Source organism: Syngnathus acus, chromosome 11, assembly GCF_901709675.1.
Source record: "Syngnathus acus chromosome 11, fSynAcu1.2, whole genome shotgun sequence".
Lineage (NCBI taxonomy): Eukaryota > Metazoa > Chordata > Actinopteri > Syngnathiformes > Syngnathidae > Syngnathus > Syngnathus acus.
In genome coordinates, this window is record NC_051096.1 from 7,391,161 (window position 1) to 7,412,737 (window position 21,577).

At 46.9% G+C, this 21,577-nt stretch overlaps 3 protein-coding genes across 7 annotated transcripts; 1 reads left to right on the top strand and 2 right to left on the bottom strand.

The window, feature by feature from the left end:
- Nucleotides 1-310: 310 nt before the first annotated feature.
- sync (syncoilin, intermediate filament protein) lies at nucleotides 311-3,248 on the bottom strand. The gene is made up of 7 exons (XM_037263476.1): nucleotides 2,680-3,248; nucleotides 1,389-2,393; nucleotides 1,115-1,326; nucleotides 832-1,039; nucleotides 646-770; nucleotides 447-590; nucleotides 311-357 (listed from the first exon to the last, which is right to left on the bottom strand). The coding sequence occupies exons 2-6, from the start codon at nucleotides 2,334-2,336 to the stop codon at nucleotides 542-544; spliced, it is 1,542 nt and encodes a 513-aa protein (XP_037119371.1). The 5' UTR covers nucleotides 2,337-2,393; nucleotides 2,680-3,248; the 3' UTR covers nucleotides 311-357; nucleotides 447-541.
- A 1,319-nt stretch (nucleotides 3,249-4,567) lies between these two features.
- Nucleotides 4,568-18,116, top strand: kiaa1522 (KIAA1522 ortholog). Of its 4 annotated transcripts, none has more exons than XM_037263469.1 (10): nucleotides 4,568-4,658; nucleotides 4,868-5,206; nucleotides 13,494-13,664; nucleotides 13,861-13,904; nucleotides 13,978-14,098; nucleotides 14,164-14,271; nucleotides 14,345-14,478; nucleotides 14,545-14,703; nucleotides 14,764-17,461; nucleotides 17,535-18,116. In XM_037263469.1, exons 2-10 carry the CDS (start codon nucleotides 4,975-4,977, stop codon nucleotides 17,573-17,575), a joined length of 3,708 nt encoding a protein of 1,235 aa, XP_037119364.1. In that variant the 5' UTR covers nucleotides 4,568-4,658; nucleotides 4,868-4,974; the 3' UTR covers nucleotides 17,576-18,116. The 4 variants fall into 4 exon arrangements, with proteins under 4 accessions (XP_037119364.1, XP_037119365.1, XP_037119367.1 ...); XM_037263470.1 differs by having other exon boundaries at nucleotides 4,641-4,658; nucleotides 4,880-5,206; XM_037263472.1 differs by lacking the exons at nucleotides 4,568-4,658; nucleotides 4,868-5,206 and adding an exon at nucleotides 8,171-8,646.
- A 2-nt stretch (nucleotides 18,117-18,118) lies between these two features.
- yars1 (tyrosyl-tRNA synthetase 1) lies at nucleotides 18,119-21,412 on the bottom strand. 2 transcript variants are annotated; one of them, XM_037263474.1, is made up of 14 exons: nucleotides 21,313-21,412; nucleotides 20,906-20,973; nucleotides 20,697-20,843; nucleotides 20,450-20,625; nucleotides 20,223-20,352; nucleotides 20,067-20,147; nucleotides 19,881-19,973; nucleotides 19,674-19,809; nucleotides 19,517-19,602; nucleotides 19,324-19,456; nucleotides 19,138-19,247; nucleotides 18,871-19,064; nucleotides 18,624-18,765; nucleotides 18,119-18,549 (listed from the first exon to the last, which is right to left on the bottom strand). In XM_037263474.1, exons 2-14 carry the CDS (start codon nucleotides 20,960-20,962, stop codon nucleotides 18,439-18,441), a joined length of 1,596 nt encoding a protein of 531 aa, XP_037119369.1. In that variant the 5' UTR covers nucleotides 20,963-20,973; nucleotides 21,313-21,412; the 3' UTR covers nucleotides 18,119-18,438. The 2 variants fall into 2 exon arrangements, with proteins under 2 accessions (XP_037119369.1, XP_037119370.1); XM_037263475.1 differs by having other exon boundaries at nucleotides 20,906-20,971; nucleotides 21,319-21,402.
- Nucleotides 21,413-21,577: the final 165 nt, after the last annotated feature.

Sequence of the window (21,577 nt, forward strand, 5' to 3'; positions counted from 1 at the left end):
TTAATATTCTCATTTTGATTGCAATGTAATTTACAACTATTTTTAACTTTTCTGCAATGTGTGTCTTGACATATGAAGGGATTGACAATAAAGCTGACTTTGACTTTGACTTTGAATAAATTGTCACAAAAACAAACAAATGCAATAAATGTAATATTGATCATGCAACTGGGTAACAGGATAAATAAATTGCTATTCTAAAATAGGATTCACTTTTTACCTGGTGGCAGTTCGGCACTTCCTGAAGCTCGTCGTCGTAGCCGACGAAAATGTAACTTACGAAGGATTTGAAGAGATCGTGGACAGAGGCAAAAATTGTATTGTCATTAAAAGTACCGTTTCTGCAGCAGGAGTCCATTCGGTGGAAAATAAATGGAAGGATGTATTAGAGAACAAAAAAAGGTATTAACAAGTTTGATTTCATGGTTTTTTTTTTTTTTTTTAAAGAACACATCAAACTAATTTGGTAAACAATGCAAAATTATGTGTAAAGTGCATTCTATCCTCTTCTGCGTATCAAAAACTTATCTAGAGCGGTAAATCATGTTTGTTTTTGATGTTCGGGTGTCTGGTGGTCCCCCGCAGCAGACCTGTCAGAAAAGATTGCATTAGTAAAACGCCAAACAAAAATCCTCGACATCTCACCTATATAGGAGGAGTTGTTTGGAAAGGTGATCTCGCAACTCTGCCGCCTCTTTGATTTGTCTTTTCTGTACGGTCAACTCCGTCTTCAACTCTCTGCTGCTCCTCTCGAGACAACGGATGTTCTCCTGAAATAAAAAAGTGTCTTGTAACGTCTGCTTTGATCAACACGTCAGCAACTAGCATCACCTCATAGTGCTCGGCATCTTCTCTCATCTGGATGTGAACAAGTTTGAGTTTCTCCTCCAAGCAGGCTCTCTGCAGGACCTGCGTTTGCGTCTCCTCCCGCAGGGGTCCAAGCTGGGCCTTGAGCTCCCGGGTCTGCTCTTTAGCTTTTACACAAGCGCTGGTTGTTGTCTCTTTCCTCTTCTGAAGGGCCAGCAACATGGGTTCATACCTGCAAGGCCAAGATGAGAAGTTGAGGAATCGCGCTAGACAGGAAGCTGAATTGTTGTTGAGTGAAAGCCAGTACTTGTTCTGGAGGTCCTTCAAACTGTCCTGCAGGTACTGCTGGATGTCCTTGCAGGAGTTCCTCTCGAGTAGTTCCTCCTGTTTCGCCTCGCAGATCCGGCCGGCGTTGCAAAGTCGAAGCTCCTCTCGAAGGTCCTGGAGACGTTGTTGATGGGCCGACCTGATCTGCGAGCCCTCCTCGGTCATTTGCTGGAGCGAGGTCTGTAGCTTCTCCTGGTGAATGGAATGAAGGCTATGGATAAATCCTGAAATTTGATTTGAAAGTTGAAAGTTACCTCATCTCTCTTCTGGAGATCCATTTCGTGGCGTCGCTTGTTGAGGGCCGCCTGGGTGTAGGCGTTCTCCCTGGTTTTGGTGAACAACTGCATCTTCAGCTTGCGCATCTGGTTGAGCAACTCCTGCTTTTCCATTTCCACCTTCCACACTCGCCGCTCTTCTTCGGCCACTTCTGACCTAAGGAGCCCCACCTCCTTCTTTCTCTCCTCTCTCCGGTCTTCCTCCTCCTTTCTTAACACTGCCATCACCTGGCTTACTTTGCTTGAAATGTTTTCCTCCGGTTCTTCTTGGAGTTCCTGCCGCCTCAGCTCCAGCACTTCTGCCAGTAAGTCCTTCCTCCTCCTCTCTAAGCGCTGCAGCTCCTCAATGCACTCCTCCATCTGACACTTCAGTTCCTCGAATCCATCCACTGCAAAATTAATCTCCAAGGCTTCGGGTGGAAATTCCGTGACATTGCTATCATCCACTTTGGAAGCGCAAGCAACCGCTGGCTCGGAACGCTCGTGAAGGTCCGATTCAGATTCCTGATGATCAACGCTGAGACTATCCGACGTCAGCTCCTCGACTTGATTCACATGGACATACTCCTGGTTGGCCTGGAAATCGATTTCCGCCTCCTCCATACAGCTCTCCAGCATGGCCAACATCCCCATGAGTTGATCTTCATATCGCACCATGGTGTCGCTCAGTTTGCTTCCCGCCGAAGTGACGGGCATGTCTTCTTCCGCGGTGGTAAAATAAGTTTCTCTTTGGCCGAGCATCTCTTCTGCATTTGACTCCTCGCACCTCTCGAGTAAGTCGTCCATCTCGTGCAAGTACGTCCCCATTAAAGACGGTTGACTCGCCTGCGTCCTCGTGAAAGCCGACCAGTTACTCTCGGGATCGGCATTTTCTTCTTGGATGAAGAGAGGCGTGAAATCAAACGGCGGATCGCTGTCGTCCTCCATGGCGAGGCTCTAATGCTTGAAACTGCTGTTTGCATCAACTTCACGATCCATCCCCTGAAAGAAAAAAAGAAAGAACAGTCTGTGTGAATACTTTGGCAACTAACAGCAGTAGGCCAACGTAGTTATTCCAACGACAGCTGAAAAAAATCTTGCCGTCGCTCGGGTTGCCTCATGTAAATATACAAACCGTGTCAGCTGTCTTGATGCAGTTCAAAAGATTTATTTGCTGACCTATTTTAGATTCCCATTATAACCACAAGCAACTTTTAACCTAACACCATTTCAAATTGTCTTTACTTTTTCCAGATGCTTCATTCAAATTGAACCGCAATCTAAAAACCACTTACTTGTTCTCCGGCCTGTGGATGAATCCGGTTGCTGCAAATGACAAAGCAAAATGTGCGGGAGCGGGTATGAAGATCCACAACCCCGCCCCCCTGCACCCTCCACAGTTTGACTGCAGCTATGTGTGACTATGACAACCTCAAATCTGTTTAGGTGTATTAATAAACACAAGAGGCTGGGCGAGAAAGAAGAGCCCAAGCAGGAGCGCCCATTGGTCTGCCCGGAAACAAGAAGCTTCACGAAGGAAGGGTAATCCCCACGAGTGATGTTTGCATGTTAATGACGATGATGATGGCGCTCAGGCATCAGAATTCCAAGCATGCCTCCACATTATCGAGCCGTCTTAAAATAACTTCCAACCAACATGGGGCTGCTTCCCTTGGAGAGGATCCATTTCACCTCAACTTGCGACCCCTGCGATAAAGCAACTCGGTGCTTTGCTTCCACTCTAGAGGAACAAGATGATGAGGATGAGATTGCTTTGTAAATGCGTCCGCTAGATGGCGCTAGAGGACACCACAATTGTTATCTACGGTGCTACGTGCACAGCGGAATCCCAAATGAGTCAAACCCTGACCACATTTTAAATTGGTGTCAGTGTGATTGCCTGGCAATTTATTATTATTCATTTTTTTTCTGAACGCATACTTTAATATACTTTTTTTTTTTTTTTTTTAATGAGCCAATGGGGAACATTCAAACTCCACAGCAGGGCCTACAGGATCAGATGTTTAAGGGTGCTGACAGGTTTGGCGCCAGAGGAAATTCAAAGAAAAACAAAGCTGGAGCGTCCCCTAGCACAACGCATCACTTTAACTTTCAATTTCGCAAGATTATGAATCATTGCGGCTCTAATTACACCTACGGTGAGTTTAGTTCAAATCCTGTCATCCGGTTTCCGTGACAACAGTGATGTCACACTTGTTGTTCTTTGGCAAGTCTGGCTTTTGGGTGGGAGAGAGGGAGATCGCAATTGACATGACATTATGTCCACAAATGAAGTGATCCAACACATTAAAAACATCTCTGGGGAGGGTTCAAAAGTGTGTAGGCAGGGAGGCGTCAACTATTTAAGGCCTTCTGCTTCAGAACTCAAAGTCCTACTGAGATAAACAGACTTTTTAACACATTACTTTCCTCCAAAACTATAAATGAGTTGTTTTGATAATAATCCAAAAGAGGCATCATGAAGTTTCCAGGGTGTCACCCATGACGTCAAAGCCGACCCCCCCCCCCGGTGGACGGAAAACAGATGCAGGCAGAGGGACAAAAGCGAGAGCTGCAGCCTGTTTTGCTCCCATCGCTCAGCCGCAAAAGGGCCACACCCTCCCAGGAATTCCTGCCGCAACAAAATATAAAATGTCAACCGAGAAGTGTGCTCATCTGAAAGTCCCTGATAAGACACGGTGTCCGTCATTTTGAAGTACTTTACGGTCATTATGGGAGGAGCAAAGTTTAGCCTGGGTCGTCAGCGGAAGAAAGCAAGTTTCAGTTGTGTGGGTCTTGGTCCACATGCAAACCAGATGAGCGAGTCTTGTTGCTCCCCCCCTTCCCTTCCCTTCCCCACCAGCTGCATGAAGTAACATTCTCCATTCTCACTCCCAGATGTTGTGTGTGTACACTAAGTGCATAGTGACTGAAAACATCTTCGGGCCTCCTTCCATCACTGTTGGGTAATATTTCACTGGATCCTGCATCAGGCCTGGCGTAAGGTCACCTGATTCCCAAGATACGAGGCACAAACTAAATTAACTCATACACTGCCAACCGAGTTAATATCTTTGACCGTCAATGGCGCTGAATGAGTTAAAAAAGGGAGGGCCAGGATTGCGAGGGTTGGTGTAGATCACAGCTCTGTGAGAGGTGGGAGGAGGAGGGAGGGAGGGACTGACTGGTCAGAGAGCATGATGGAACTTCAGTTTCACACACAAAACTCCACAGGACTCAAACACAAGAGAGAAGAGTGGACCCGTGCAAGTAAGTTGGAATGTCTTGCTTGCATGTTGTTCTAATTTGCTTTCGCTTGTGTCGCAATAGCCTTTCACTGAGCTTCTCTGCCCTCCCCAAAAAAGACAGAAAATAAAAAGTTCTGATCATGTTCTGATCATGTCATCTGGACCTGAGATTTGTTTTCTTTTTTTCCCGTCTCTCTCTTTCTCAACCCGCTGATGTCATTGTTGTCCCAGGTGCTAACGAAGTCCAAGGAGGCCAAACGTGTCCAACTTCGGCAAATATTTGGAGATTAAACTGACTCACCCGGTGTGTTGGGAGCTTGCCGGGCCCAACCTCCGCCATGTCCCGGAGGAGGTCGACGGGTGACCTGGTTCCCTGGGACGTCAGTGAAATCATTGGCCGCGAGCTGAAGGCTCAACGCGGCCACAGGAAGCCGGGAAGCTCCCTGGGACAGGCCATCAGCTGGTTGAGGAGCAGCCAGAAGAGGAGGAAGAAGACCAAGAAGAGCCTCGATAATGGAGGGAGGCAGGCGGTTGCGGCCGATGGACTTCAGAGCCAGGATGCTGCAAAAGGTGAGACATTTTGAAAATGCAGCAAAAGAAACACCAGCAACTGTCCCGATACTTTTGTCAACGAGATGACCTCATGACCACGGCGTGCATGCATGTAGCTGATCTCTAAATCCCTCCCTTTTTTTTTCTCCCCGTTTGCTGATGCTTTCGCTTGTTCGGCAGCTCGGAGATTACGGCCGCCGTCGAGGTTTCCTGTTTTTGTTCCCCTTCCAAAAAAGCCATCATGGCTCTCGCTCTCTGGTGTTAGCGTAGGAAGCAACTTCTGGAAACTTTTTAAATCCTCATCGTGCCTAAAATGGTGGTGGTTTTGCAACCTGCGTGGGTGGTCATTAACAGCGACTACTTTTGGCAACTCCCCCAATTAAACCGTCCAAATTGCACGATACTATATTACCAGATGCTAAACAAATGTCAGAGGGCTTTCATTCGATTCATATCGCCGTTGAATCGTATCATGTATGGTAATTAATCGGATTGAGGAGTGTCTGGAAAAAATAAAAACACACGGCAGTCTGCTTCAAAAATTGTCACAACAGGGCGCTGCCTTGTTGCCTTTACCGCAAGAAAGGATCTTCTTGTGTGCCAAGACGTACTTCACTAAAACATGTCTTTGTGTTGTGTCATTCCACTGACTCACTGTTGTCATCCTGGCACCGGCCGCCCGGACTCACCATCCAAAGCTCTGCACGAGCTCGCCGGCTCCAGTTTACACAGTTTGAAAAAGTCTTTGAGCCGCGAGAGGCTTGCCGGATGACGGCCGGAGTTATGCGATGGGGACGAGAGATTAGGGCGCATCACAAAGGCTCATTCAGAACTTTGAGAGGATTCTCGGGGAACAAGCTTTTTTTTAATTAGAGTGCACCTTTTCATGACTGCATTCCGTGTAACTTGCCATTCTGTGCTTTCTCATTCCGGGTCACAGAGGGAAAAGTGTAAAAGTTTAATGAGACGCACGCACACACGCAAAAGCCTTTGTAAACATTATTCACAACGCACACACTTTGATGAAGGAGGTCATTTTACCTGGGGAAGCAGATACCTCCAGTCGTCATCCATCACGTTTGCGAGGTAAACGACTCCTGGGCGACGGCTCCGTGAGGCGCTTGTTGCCATGGTAGCAATATGGTCAGCCAACAAGGCTGTGAATCTTATCTTCATGTAGTGGCTGGCTCATTTATTTATTTAACTGCAGAGAGGACAAACCAATACAATGAATTCCCACGAATAGTGCAATGCTGCCTTAATGTATGAATTTGAAAAAATAGATGCAATTATGAACCTTTTTGTGGTTTCTTTTTACTCCCTGAAAACACTAATTTCAGCAACACAGGAGAAGGCGTGTTAACATGTGCTTTAATTCTCATCTTTTAGACTCTAAAAGACATATGGGAGCTGTTTAGAAATTGAGATAATAAGCATAATTCAAATCACTCGCTGCTAATGAGAAGTCAGTTTGGCGTCCTCATCCATTTTGAAAACAGAGAGCTAATTTTGGAAGCATTCATTTCTCTTTATATATAGTTTCACACGCGTGCAAACTGCACCGCAATTGTGTTCACCATGCAGATGGGTGGTTTTAAAAAACACGGGGTGCGTTTGAAGCGGCGGCGAAGCAGCTGGAAGACATCACAAGGGAGTGGGAGGCCAGCCAGTAAACATATGCCCAGGATATGCTTTATATGTCAAGTCCAATTCAGTATGTGTGTGTGTGTGTTATGTAAGTTGCTGTTGTTGAGGCCACACTTGTTGAACAGCTTTCTTTTGTAATGACACTGCTTTGCCACAAGGTGGCAGAGCTGTGCAGATTGGCTTTGACACATTGAGAGGAGCTGACTTGAAATAAGATATAAGTATAGCAGTCATGGACAAGGTCATTTGAGTTCATCCACAATAATGGTGATTATTTTGCAGCGGATGTCATTAACCCGGGCAGGTTTAACGGCCGCGCATCCAATCAAAGCCTTAATGGCGTCTTCGTGTGGTCACCTTGGCGACCACTTTGAGGATGCCATGCGTCACACGCATCCCATTAATGTGCATGCAGTGTGCTGGGTTTTTGTATCTGGGACACACACACACACACACAAAACACACTCAGAGGCTTATGGTGGTGAATGCGCAGCGTGTTTCGGGTGTGGTTGCGCTCCATCATGTCTCGCTCGATGCCAGCCGTTGCTGATTACTTGACAAACACAGGCAAGGGGGAAAAGCTGGAGTGATGTCATCTCACTCCTGTCACTCCTTAAGGGGGTAAACATCCAAAAAGCAGAAACTGAGACTTCATCTCCGAAGAGCCTGGAGCAATAAAAAGGGTGGAGGGGCTTATAAATTCTTCACTGAGACGCAGAGCAGCTCCTCCACACCCACCTCCTCTCCTCACTCTGTAAATCTTTTTTTTTATGGGAGGCTTTTTATCTACTGTCAGGGATGAGACATGATCAGGATGACCATGATTCGATCCCTGCCGCACCGCCATTTTGTTTTCCGATGAGGAATATTCTGTTTCATAACCCTCGCGATGCGATATGTCTTGGCCGGCCTAGTTCTGGAGAGCTGCTATTGATCGGCGGTCAAAATGTCGGCGCTGGTCTGGACATTGTCAGGCTTCTCGGTGACCCTGAGCAGAGATTCTAGAAGTACTTCTGACTGTTGCCTACAGCCATTCGTTCACTTAGCTCGAATTATTGGGGAAACTAATGCTTCACTGCCATCTTGTGGCACCTATACAGTGCCGGAACTAGACGAGGGGCTGCAAGGGCACTGCCCCCCCGGGCCCCCCTTAAATGCTAGGCCAGATAATTGCGGTCTTATCTGATTTTTCTGGGATGTTTTTCCATCAAGAACATACAATGAATCATCATCAGCATTTTTTGACGATATATTTTTTTGTTTTGAGGTCCCCTTGGGAAATTGAATTACTATACGCTACTGTACATGCATAAAACAAAACACATTGACAGAACGTTAAAGGTTCCCTATCATGCAAATGAGCACCCGTGAAAATTGCTCTCTGACAACTCCATTGATGGCTCCAGGCTCCCTAGCAACGGATGTAAATCATCTGGTGAGCTACGCGACGGCAGTCAGCTGTGTTTGCTCCACTTTGGAGCGGCGGAGAATGGGAGGGGCACTTGCCTATCTGCACACACACACACACACACGCACACACTTCATAGTGGATGCTGCCGGCTCTGTCTCGAGCAGCCGGATTTGGAGTGCTCCTGGATCATGCTCATCGGTCAGCACTGATTCAGCAACAACCGGGGCAGGGGGACCATGGACATAGCGGATACAGTTTAGTGGAGGGGGCTTAGGGGAGTGCCCCCCGAAAATGGGGAACGGCATCCACAAACGGATTCAGACGGAGAAAAAGCCCCCTGGACTCTGGGAGAAACCAAAAGGCATCTGGCTGATTGGACGAACAGACAAACTAAAGACAGGTAATTCCTCAGCTATACGGTGCTGGAAAAAAAAGAAAAAAAAGCATGTGGGAATGAGAAGTTGTAGTGAGCTGACTTCACATTAGTCATCATTCTGCATGCACAAGTTTGTGTGTTGTGTGTTGCACCACGACCGCAGCTTATCTTCTCCCGCAATGACTGACGCCCGTGCTAACATGAGCGGGTTTAGCGCGCGCTTTTGCGCTGACGCGCTGATTGTCAGATAACGTGCTTTCTTTGCCCTTTGTGACCCTCACATTTTTTTCCCCCCCCAATTAGAATTGCATCAATGCATTTGATCAATATTCTGATAGTTTAGGTGTTGGCAAAGTTGCAACATGTGATATATAGCGCACACAAAAAAATGGGTGAAAAATCTCTCGGCTTGATGACATCATCATCATCGTCATAAAGCAAAAAGCAATATTGTGTAATGGTTTGACCTTCTTAGATAAGTTGATGGCTTCTAATAAGCACAAATTGGTTTATGGGCGACATGTCAACTGCATGCGCCACATGAACTAATCTGCAAATGTTTTTACACTCATAATCACGAAATTAAAGATCATCAGCCATTTTTTTCCAGGCATAAAAAGCATAAAAACTTGAGCGACTTACTTTAGCAATCCACTTCTCAGGTCATGATATCATGTCCATCCACGCGGCAAAGGCCCCTCCCTTCCTGTGCTCCTGTGTAAAAAAACAGACATGGTCACCTGATGTTCCCTCATGCATAAACTGCTCCACAATTTGGATTCCGGATGTCCAGCCGTTCGCGTGCGTGGTCACTCATGCAAATGTTCACATTAAGTGAAGCCCAGCTCCCGTTTGTCTGCTCTATTTCCTCTCCCACCAAAAAACAACAACAACAGATGATTGCAGTGAAATGGAAACATTGCATGACGCTTTCTCTTGACCTTGAATTCTTTTTTGTTATTTATCTTCTTTCAATATGAACCAAATCTGGCTGAATGCATAAAATAAATCTAATGTGACTATAGGGACCATGTAGCCACAATGCACAGACAGAAGTAGGCCATGTGAATGCAAAGAGGGAGCTTCTAGTCGGGGGAATATATCAGGAAGAGAAGATACGTTGGACTCAGCTGGATAGAAATATTTTTCATCATGTTAGCTCGGGTTGTGATATTCTATATTCCGTCCCCCCTTAGGGTTAGGCTGCTTTGTAAGTCATTGGAATAGTGTAAAGCGAGGCTAAGATGCTCACTTTGAAGAGCTCGTTCACCGCTGGCTCCTGTCGACTCCCTGCTGAGAACTGAAGCAGATCAAGGGAACATTTTTTTCATTTAGGCCAACATGGCTTCTTACGTGGTTAAGATTCTGCAGCGATACCCGCACCCATCGTGAACTAAACATTACCATCTACTACAAGGTCGTTGACGGCAAAGCGCTACTTTTGTCTAAATGAAGCTCCTGAACTGGTGCTAATATAATTGCTTATTTGCAAATGTTCTGGGAGGATCTCACGGTTTTGGCTGTGACAATCTTGTAGTCGTAATAATAATAATAAAGATGATGACAAATGGTACTAAAAGCCACGGTGCCGCTCAGTCGAGCATGTTGAATGTATCTCTGTCTTCACTATAAAAGGACTCAGTGTTGGCTTCCTGCATCGCCAGCGAAATCCAATTAAGACGTCAAGCTCGTTTTTCCACTATCAAGAGTTAATTTTTTTTTTCTCTCACAATACAGCTTTATTATTGTAAAATTGTGACATTATTAAGACCTTATTCCTGCATATTGTATTATATATATTTTTTAATTCTAACCAAAAAAAAAACCAATTTTTTCTGTTTAATTTTTGGGGCTGATTGGTTTTTTTTAAAAAAATATTTTTAACATAAAATATTCAAGAAAAACAGGGGGGGATATTTAAAAAAACCTGAAATAAATATAATATTCTTCTCATTAGGATGATTTTTGTTTACGGGTGTTGCGTAACACTGGGATCCATTCATAAAAACCTGCATGATCTTCTGCAAAGATGAACTTGTACCCTGCAGAACTGTTGGAATTTGCTTGAACAATTCCTATATTCAGCCACGGCAGCAAGGAGGTCAGGACATGCTTCCTCCATGTTGGCGAGGTCACAGCGGGTTACCGAAAATCTGTGACAAGCAGATGGTTCTCCATCTTTGGCAACACAGCTACACAAATACACCATTGGCCTTTTTGTCACTCCATGAGTGTTTTTAGGTCCAAGAGACGAATGATGATGAGGAAGAGGTGTCACGGCAACACTTGCAAATTCAATTTGGTGATTTTTCTGTGGCCAGACAGCACACGCGTGTGTGATGTTGAGTACGGCGGACACAAGGCCGCATCTATTCCATCTTAATGCGTCGGGTGTGATTCGCCTGACACGTTAACTTGAAGCCGGGGCCGATTTCTCGTTCCTCGCAGCTCGGCGGAACAAAAGTGTTGAAAATTCATGTTCTGAAGCCTTGATGTTATTTTAGCTTGCAGGAAGTGGCATGCCTAACTTGACCTTACTATCACAACCATGCAGGTCTATCATTAACTCATCAGCTGTGCGTTTAAAAATAATTTTTGGGGGGGGGGGAGCAGAAAAAAAAATCTCCTGAGGTTAAGCCCTGTCATTTCAACAGGCTCGCCCAAGGGACAGAATGAAATGAACCGTGGAGGACTTTACGCATCATTTAAAATTCCCAGGCTATTATGTTATCCTGATCAAAACCACTAGAGGGCGTATTTGTATTCTATCGCATGACTGCTGATACCCTCTCGTAAGACACACGCAGGAAATACACACAGGATATGCGTATCTGGTTACACTCTCTGCTCTAGTTCAGAGACGAGGGCACATCGTCAAACTGTGCAGGCGTACCTATTAATGTGGCCTGTGAGTCTTACATACGAGGACGGCGAGGAGCGCAGAATAAGAACAAATTAGCATCCGAGTTAATTTGCCATCCAAGCTGCAATTAAACTCGCTGTTAAAAAAATGTTTACTGTGTCATAATTCTTCAAAACAAATTGCCCGTGTCATGTTGATCATTTCGACTGGTTGGAATTTGCATCTGTTACGCCAAGATGTTGTTCTAGCGTGCTACGGAATGGCAAACTAAAGTCTCCCCTCTGACCCCGTCCCCCAAGACCAGATGGCGTCTCTTTAGACATTCTAATGAAGATTGATAGAAAGCGGGGAGTGAAAGAGGGATGAGGAGGGGGAACTTGCTTGATTTCATGAGGAAAAGCTCCAACATTTGGAAAGTTACGAGTGAGATGAGAAAGTGTGTCAGGTTAGGTGCAGGCAGGTGCAGGAGCTAATCCACTGGCATGACTCCCATTTTTAAAGCCGCTCTCACCCGAGCTTCAACACTTGCCAACGACCCTGTGGGCCAACATCTTCTACCCAAACACCCGAAATACCAAGCCTGGCCATAAACAGATTGGATCATTGGAGGCGAGTGGGGAAACAGGAGCAACCGGATGACGCCATTAAAAGCTATTTATAAATCAAACAAGGCCTCGGCAGCCGCCAGGCTAAAAGGCCAGACGAGAGGAGATGCGAAGGAGGAGAGATTGGCAGCGAGCGGCCGGCGGGAAAGTGATGCGAGGAGACAAGAGGATGATACGGGCGCGTCCGTTTCATTTGCAAGGACACAACCTCGGCTGAAAATAATGAAACAGGCTGAAGGCGCTTATTATTCTGACCAAGTGTGACGTGCCGACAATTAGTGAGCGCGACAGTAAAGTTGAAAAAAAGTTAGTTTTTGTTCCTAGCCTGAGAAAATATTAAAATACATCTGCATAATCAGATCAACCCAGGGAGGGGGGGGTGAGCACATGCATAGACGCGTGTCTCTATAGTGAGCTTCGTGGGGGTGGATGTTGCCTGAAAGCCAAACTTTGACAGCTGAGGGCTAAGCAGGAGTCCTTTATTTGACGATAAATGGAGGAGAGGCGGAGGGAGGGAGGGAGTAGAGGGAGGGAGGGAGGGAGGCAGGTTGGCGGGTATCAGACACGGGGATAAGGCAGCTGGGGTGGGTGGGAGCAGTTTTTATTGTGAGCTCATCCTTCCACAGCGAGACGGACTCATCAAGGAGGAGGAACTTCCAATACTTTTCCAGTATATATATTTTTTATTTTCACTCGAGATTTATTTTCTTGTACTCTGCGATTAGTTTATCTTGGGGAGGGAGGATCTTCCATGGGCCGATGTCGGGATGGTGGTTTATTTACAAAAGGGCATCCACTCCTTGCTGTCGGTCTTCAAGAAGAAGGGTGAGTGTTGTTTTCCCACACCAATATTTATGTTCATGATCCACGAGTCGCTTCTAAAATATATCTCCTCTGTCACAGAACAACAAACTGCCCTCAAATTGGGGGTTTAATAAAATAAACGGCTTTACCGCCGGTCGTCTTAATCAACTCAAAGCCTCTAACCTCCTGCATGAGTCTGTTAGTTCTTAAGAGGCAGGGGGTCTCCTCCTCCTCCTTGTAATCCCACGGCGACCTGTTGGGAATATTTCCCCGTGCTTGATATCATGATTAAGAGTCTATTGAGCAGACATCCTCAAGATCACCTGAAACTTCTTGAACAGTGGCCCATTCAACCTGAATGAGCTAATCTGGGACTAGCACAGAATTACAGATTGTGCGATTAGCCAGGTTGGAACATCTGCCCAGCTTCTGTTCAAGGCCTAGTGTCACATTCACAACAGGTGGCAACTGCACACAGGGTTCAAATGTAAAGCTGATCAGTTTTACCAACCTGTTGAGCAGGTTGTGCATCTTGCAGACTACAAATAATCCGACACTGATGGTTAGTTCAATAAAGCAGTCAAATTATTTCTCCACAGCTGGGACCAAGAACAACGATGAGCAAAAGAAGTTGGGAGCGCACTACTCGGCCTCGCAACACTTCCAGGAGAATGTTTTCATCGAGGCCGATCGACCTCAGTACCTGGAGGACTTGCACTCGGAGGCTCGGGAGGGCTTGAAAATATTACAGCAGGAAGGTCATCAGCAAGGTATCCACAACAGACTTTATTGTATGCTGTTTCTACTTTCAAGACAATTTTCGTCATGACAATGCAAAATTTGTCTTGGCGGGCCACATAAAATGATGTGGTGGGCCGTATCTGGCCCCCGGCCCTCGGGTTTGACACCTATGCTTTAATCCATGCGAGCCGATTCAGGGTTAACACGGGCCATGTTGATTTGCAGAGCACGACAGTGGAGGAAACTTTGGCGAAGATGAAAGCTGCGCTGTAAGTCCGACAGACACAAAATGGCCCTCCAACATTTGAGATGTTAAATCCATTTTATGTACGTATCGTGCAGTCGTCAGACACAGGACACCCAGATGATGATCTTCACTCCAAAGACGAGAGTGGCTCTCTGGAGTCCAACTCAGGGATTAACGATACCACAAGAACTTCCAGACCTGTTCTCACCCGCCAAAGTAATTACCGTTGACAATGTCAGGTTTATCATTCCGTCGTTCTATTCTATGACGCTCTCTTTCAGGTTCTACATTCAAGCCCCTGTATTCAGTCAAAAGGTTAGAAAAGAACAGGAAGAGGAACAGAAGGACTACCATTATGGGGATACCCAACCAAGTCCAGAAAGAACTTGGTAGGTCCAAGAGCACACAATTGGGTTTTTTTTGTTGGACTTGTCATTGAAAGTCCAATTTCAATTTCCCCAGCATTGCACAGATGCTCAACCGCTCAGCAACCCAATAACAACAACCAATCGGGTTCTTTGATCATTCCAACTCTTGATGGAGGGACTCCAGTGATGACCAAGGAAGGAGCAAGGGTGCACCTATCCGAGCTGGAAGTAAGTCCCACTTTGTGACCCTGCTAGACTTTTTTTGCTGAAACTTATTTTACATCTCCTGGGCAGATAACCGATGGTAAGCATCTTCAAGAAGTGTCCAAGAACAATGACCAACAGAGTTTTGGAAGCCCTCGCTGTCGTTCTTCAGTCATCAGGCCCAAGTCCGTTGCAGTACCTGGACTGACCACCTTCAATCCTTTAATGAGCTTCCTCTCAGAACCCCAGGTAAGGAAACAATATCACGTCCTTGTTCCCCCAAATCAACAGGTTTTTCATGTCCCGCAGGGTCCCGTGATGTCCGTATCTCCTCAGGCGACCTATCTCTCCACAATCATCCCAAACGCAGTGCTGCCAGCCGGCATTGAAGTCATCGAGATTGAGCGTGGCAGTGTCAAGAGTGCTCACGCAGTAAGCAAAAACAGCCCGGCGGCTTCCGTGACCTCGTCAGCCAGCCCTTTTCTCTCCAGAAAATCAGATTGTGACAGTTCCCGCGCAGATAGTTCCTTCAATAATCCAACAACACACAAAGCGGATCTCAATCCGGAGGAAAGTCGGGTGAACCCGACAGGGGACCGAGAACTCTGCGTCCAGACTTTGACCCCAGACTCTGAACCCGTCATGTCATGTTCCAGTAGAGATGAGGCAAAGATCAAACGTAATTCAACTCGGAGTCTCTCCGTTATCAAGACCAAGCTGCCCCCAGCACCTCCGCGAAGATCAAATTCGCTTTATTTGACTAAGATTCAAAAGAGTCAAGCAGAAGGTAAAGATACAAAAGTATCAAGTGAGGAATTACAATCAGTCACAAGCAACATTCCGGATCCTGTCTCAACCTGTCTGGCAGAACCCAAGTCCCAGTCTTCAAACCCCAGTCAGGATTCTGCTTGCGAAGCAAAAAGCGCTCAAGAGTCTGTCTCGGAATTCAAAGATCCATCAGAAGGTGAGAAATTTGAACGGACCATTTCGCCTTCCAGTGGCTACTCCAGTCAAAGTGGCACCCCGACGCTTTCCCCCAAAGACATGGCCCCAGATAAACACAAGATCAAACCGCTTAAACCGGAGAGATCTGCGTCTCGGGCGTCATCCTCGGCGTCTCCTTCTTCATCGCTGACCTCCTTATCGTCCGGGACGTCCGATCCTGTCAATTCGGATGTCTCCAATTCTTGCACAAGCGGCTTGCCCGCAAAAGAACTCACGTCACCTTTGAGGGTGGAAGTCAAAGAGCTATGGACTGTCCCACCACCTCCCAAGGTCAAAGCACCATGTCCTCCTCCCCCCGAAACCTGGGCTCAGAACAGTCACACCTTTACGCTCCTGTGTGGTCCGAGCCTCCAAACTGACAAAGTAGTCCCGGAATCAACAAAGGCGCAGGAGAGCGCCGTTACAGAAGAAGGAAGCCAAACCGGTTTTGAAACTCGAGACAAAGCAGAACCGACAGAAATCAATCCAAAGGACGAGAAACTGTTCTGCGAGATTCAGACTCATCAGGTTGAAGAAAACACGGAATGTTTAGCTAGCTTAGCATGTTTATCTGATGATGGGATCGAAACGACACCAAAAGAACAAGGCCCGGGAACCAACGACTCCGCCAGTTGTGTCATTTCCGCAAAAAAAGAGCCGCCCCCCGTCATGAAGAAACCACAACTGAAAGAAGACGTCATGCTGACAGAGGAACCAAAAGGAGAAAGTTGCCACACCACCACCATCAATGACTCTGAGGTTGAAGTCCGATCAAATTGTATAGAACCCCAAAACATTCCTAAAAACTCCCCGCCACCTTCTCCTCCGCCTCCTTATCAACCTACGCCGCCTCGTTCGAGAAAGTCACCTCCCACCTCGGTATCGACATTGCCGGTTGAGTTAGAAGGAATCCAGGAGGAAGGTCGTGCTGCTGAATCGTCTTGGCCGCCTCCCCCGCCTCCCTTGGAGGGAGAATCGGTTTTTGATGGAGGGGATGAGATCGAATTTCCTCTCCCGCCTCCACCGGACAATATCCGAGCTGAGGACACCTGTGCTTCAGAGACGGGTGTTTCAGACACACCTTTGGAGAAATCTGAACCAGGACAATCCACACCCCCAGATCCAGTTCAAGACGCTGGACCATCACCAATATCATGTTCAAGCAACAGTCCTGCAGAAATCCAACCGTCTTCCGGCAGTGTCCTAAAGCGACACTCGCTTGAGATGGAAAGTCACTCCAGGAGTGAGTCTCCCACCACTTCCCAGCTCCCGACTCCTTCCCCAATGGAGAACCTTGCCTTCAGAAGGCCACCCAGTACCGTCCACAGAGACAACAGGAACAAGGAGCTTTTAGCCCGCCACAAAAGCGCGCCCATTCCTAAAGAGGACGCCAACATCCCTCTCGTCACCCCGTCGCTACTCCACATGGTCCGACTACGCACTGTCAGTACGAGCGAGGAGAGTCCGGAAGGCTCTCCGCAGCAGAACACTCCACCGAAGCCAACTCGGAAGTCGCTTCAATGTTCCCCTCAGGCGGTGAAGAAGTACGTGATGCCAAACACGCCTTCCATGCGATTACAAGAAGCCATTCGTATAAAAACGGCGGCGTTGTCGTCAAGAGAAGGTCTTCCGTGCCGGCTGGGGACGAGAGCGTCCTACCACTGTGCCGGGGAACCGGGGGTCTTGTCCTTCAAATCATCCGACACACAAAGGTTACCGGCTTCTACTGCGAGCTTCATCTTCTCCAGGAGCACAAAAAAGACTGTGATGGACAGCGCCGGGCCTGGCTCTTCGCCTGAAGGTCAAACTAACGTGAAGCAAAATTCGGCAGCTGATCTCGTGCGACTTTCCGACCCCGGGACAAAGTCCGAACGGGTTCCCCCGCCCGTAGCCAGGAAACCTTCACAAGGCAGCGTCGGGTTTTCACCAAATGCTTGTGCAGCTAGGATGGAGATGGGCGTTCCTGCCAGAGATCCGAACGGAACACAACAACGTTCCAAGGGAATCCCGCTTCCCGAGACAAGTAAGGAGCACCAAGCATACTCACAATTTGCATCTTGACAATGTTTCTCACTGATGTTCTTGTTTCCTTCTAGCTACAAGAGTGACCGCAGACACAATCGAAACACTGTTTTAAAAGCACTTTGTGGTGCTTCACCAAGAGGAAAGCCGACAAGCAAGTCAAGGACTGCATCAATTATTAGCTAACGAGTTGAGTGGACTGAAAGAAAAAAAAAAGCCTTAGCCTAAAATGGCCTTCCAAATGTATTTATGCAAATCAATAGCTACCAATTTCTTATGATAGCTTTATTCTGGAGTATTTTTCTAAGCTGTTTTCGGACACTCATGAGAAACTGGTGTAAATATGGGCTGAAGTGTAAATACTATGTGAGGGCGCCCCTAGCGGTTGAATTAGGGAGTGTTCATGTACAGAGATTAGACGTGGCCTGACACATAATTTAACACACATTAACATGAATCAAAGTTATTGCTTGGGGAAGCGTGTAGAAATAAATAATTCAGTTGCGACAAAGGGAAAAAGCATCGATAAAATGATTTTTAAAAAAAAAAAGGTTATTTAGAAGAGAAGCACTTTTGTATAGCTACAGATGATCAAGGCTTTTATCGGATTCCCATCATTTCTCCCTGGTCTGCAATAAAAGACAATTTGACATAAATTTATGAAAGTGATGCTATTTATTTTTGAATGCGTAGATGATAACACCACGATCTTCATCCAGTTTATTTGATCACGGTAATAATGGATGCTAGTATGATGCGCTACCCATGATGCAACTGGACAGGAAACCGTCACTGATTAAGAACGAAAGCGCACTTTGGCATATGTGTTCACGTGAGAGTGCAATCCGGCAGATAAGTTATGAATCATAACAGGTCCCTTTTTTTTAACCCTAACCCTCTGAAAGACTTTCAGTCTCCATGTTCCATTGTTCCCATGGCAACTGTTTGAAGATGTGGCTGGCAGGTGAAGGTGAGTACCTAACTGATATTTCCTCCTTTCAGAGTTTTACACGTGATCTGTCCAAGTTTGCTCATCAGCAGGTTGTCTTTCCACTGAGCCACGCACTCCTCTGAGATCTTCAGGTCCACCTGGAGAAGAAAGATTGCAGATTTCAAATGGAACATCTCAAAGGCAACTTTTGAAAATGGAGGCTTGGATGTACTTGTATTTTCTCCCAGATTTTCTTCTTCGGGTTGAGTCTGTCGTCTGGTTTGCCTGCTTCGTATCCTTCTACAAAGACCCGGTCCCCCGGCGAGGAACCCTCAGGAGGGTCGAGTGGCTCCACTCTGCGGGGCTCCCCTTCGCTACAAAAAAAATAAACATTTACAAAATAATAAATAAAATAAAACCACGCAACATGGTGAGATGGAGGAACCCGAAGAAACACAAAGCAGAAAGAATCATCATACATGGAAGCACAGAGGAGCATGGCTTGCGACTCGATGCCGCGCATCTTCTGGGGTTTGAGGTTGCACAGCACCAGGACCATTCGCTCTTGCAAGTCCTCCTGGGAGATGTAAGCCACCAGCCCGCTGACCACCGTCCTGGGCTCCGCCTCGCCGACGTCGATCTTCTCCAAGTACAGCGAATCGGCATCTGGATGCTTCCAGTTGAAGAAAGACACTTTTAGAAGACGTTGTTGAAAATCCATAAAATAAAGGGTCGCACAAAGTCACCTTCTCCACACTGACAACCTTCCCCACCCGGATGTCCAGTTTGGACGGTGTCAACTCCTCCTCATCTCCTCCAGGTCCTCCTCCTGCCCTGGCGCCCTTTCCGGCTCCTTCTGCACGGACAGACGCGGGAACGTAAAGCCGAGCGACGTGCGTTCGCTCGCTCGCGTCACATCGCACGACACTGACTCGTCTTGGTCGAGGGGTAGGCGGCGGCCGTCAGCTTGCGCAGTTCGGCAGTCTGAAACTTCTTGCGGATGGGCTCCAGCAGCTGGTTGAGGGCCGCCTCCACGGAGACCTTCAAGTCTCCGGGGTGGATCCGCTGATGAGAGATGAACTTAAGTCCTCTTTAAAGCCCAAATGAAGCCAGCCACCAATTTACCTCCGCCGCAAAGTCCTTCTCAACATCTTCAAACGCTGAGTAGACTTTGTCTCCACCAAACTTGGCGTCTCTTTTGATGGAGAACCCTGAACACAGTCGGACATTTTTTGTAAACGGTTTAATATGCAAAAAATAAATATCACGGTGTGTGTCGTACCTCCACGAAGAGGGAAGAGCACAAATTTGACAAAGGAGAGAACGCCGTTATTCTCAATGTTTCCCGGCTCACAGAAGACCTTTTTCAGCTTCTTCTTTAGATCTTCTTTGGAGTCCAGCAGGTCGACCTTTGAGTCCTTTTGCAGAAAAGCAGCGACTATGAAATACACACATTAAGACGTTCCATTCAAATTGGTTTGACTCGTACTTCCTCTGAGGAGCTCATCTTGGCACCGGTCAGTCCTGGTACCATTGGGTTCATCAGATGGATGCGCTTGGCATAGCCCATGGAGGGAAGGTACTGCAGAAAAACGGAAATGATTTTCCTATGCATCAGCTTGAATTCAACTAACCTGTACTAACGCAAGTTTTGTCAAGAACGTAAAGGCGACACCTTCTCAGCAAAAGTGAAGATCTTCCTTTGGTCCACTCCACCAAATTGAGCGTCCACTTTCAGGTACTCCTCATCCAGCGCCTGAGGAGTGACCAGAATGGTATTCAGCACTGGCATGGCGATGAAAAAGCTACTTCCGCGGTTTTATGCTAGTACCTGCAGTCCCGGATAGAGCAGCCCGCTGAGCAGGGCGTGCTCCACCTGCTTGACCACCTCGGCGCCCGCCTTTTTGGCATCGTGCTCAGTCACCATTGACGACAGGCGGTAGACATCCAGAGTGTACTCTCTGACATCAATCAAAACATTTTATGGAAGCTGATGAGTGGTTTTGGATTTCAAATGGATGCTGTGGGGTCAATAAAGTTCATCGCTGGCTAACTGACCTACTGAGCTGGTAGTCGGTTCCTTTCACAAACGTGAGTTTCTCCAAAGGTACGCCGATGCTCTCCAACATGGCCTTGATGATCTCCTCGTAGTACTTCACCCGAAGCTCCAGCAGATCCCAGGGAGCCTTCATATTGTCGAGGAAGGCGTGCAAGTCAGCAAACAAAATGGTGACCTGGATGAGGAAAGCAAAGAGGGAAATTTAAAAGCTTCTGCGGGACGATCGGCAAGCTTTGAAACACACACCTCGCATCCGGCTTTGAGGAAGTCGGCGATCTTGGACATGGGAACGAAGTAAGCCACGTGCGGCTTGCCAGTGGTGGCCGTTCCCCAGTACACCTTCAGCTCCCTTTGCTGAAGGACTTCCTTCAGCTTGTCTTCCCCGAGCACCTCCTGCGTGAAATGAGCAACAATGAAGACATGGTGATGTCGTCGTGGAAACATCTGTGACCCACCTGCAGGTTCCTGGTGATGAGGTGCAGCTTCTCCTCGGGGCTTTGCTGAGTCGCCATGGTGAAAGGCTGCAACATTTAATGATGGAAATTGGATTTTTCTTTGTTGGTTTTGCAGACCATGCAGGATTTGCAATAGCAACCAGGCAAATTGCATCTATGGAGAGCTTACAGAGTGTTGATTGAAGCTTTTGAGCAGACATTATGAAATCAACTAATCAAATGCAATTAGGTCGTCAACTTGTGATGATGTAGTTAGCTGACGTTAGCTAGCTGGCTAGCATCAACGCCATGTGCAACAACATGAAGCAGGATCAAGCAGTTGTTGCAGAATCAAAGCACAAAAACGTCTTGCTCATTACATAGAGGACATGTTCAATAAATATGCAATTGTGTTCAAATGTATGCAGTCCTACCTCAAGAGCTCACGCGGTGCGAATGAAAAAGCAGCCGGGTAGTGGAAGCTGTCACTGTCAGAGAGTTGCATCAGCGATCGATTGAGGAAAAACAATCGAAAGCCGAGCATAAGATGTCAAGTGGTTTGTAGTGTTGTTACACAAACTGTACACCAGGTGTCGTCGTTTAGCCGTAAAACCGAACATCGCGAATATTGCTTATGGTGTTGTTACAGAAATCATACACTAGGTGTCAGGATTTAACTAAAAAAAACGAATG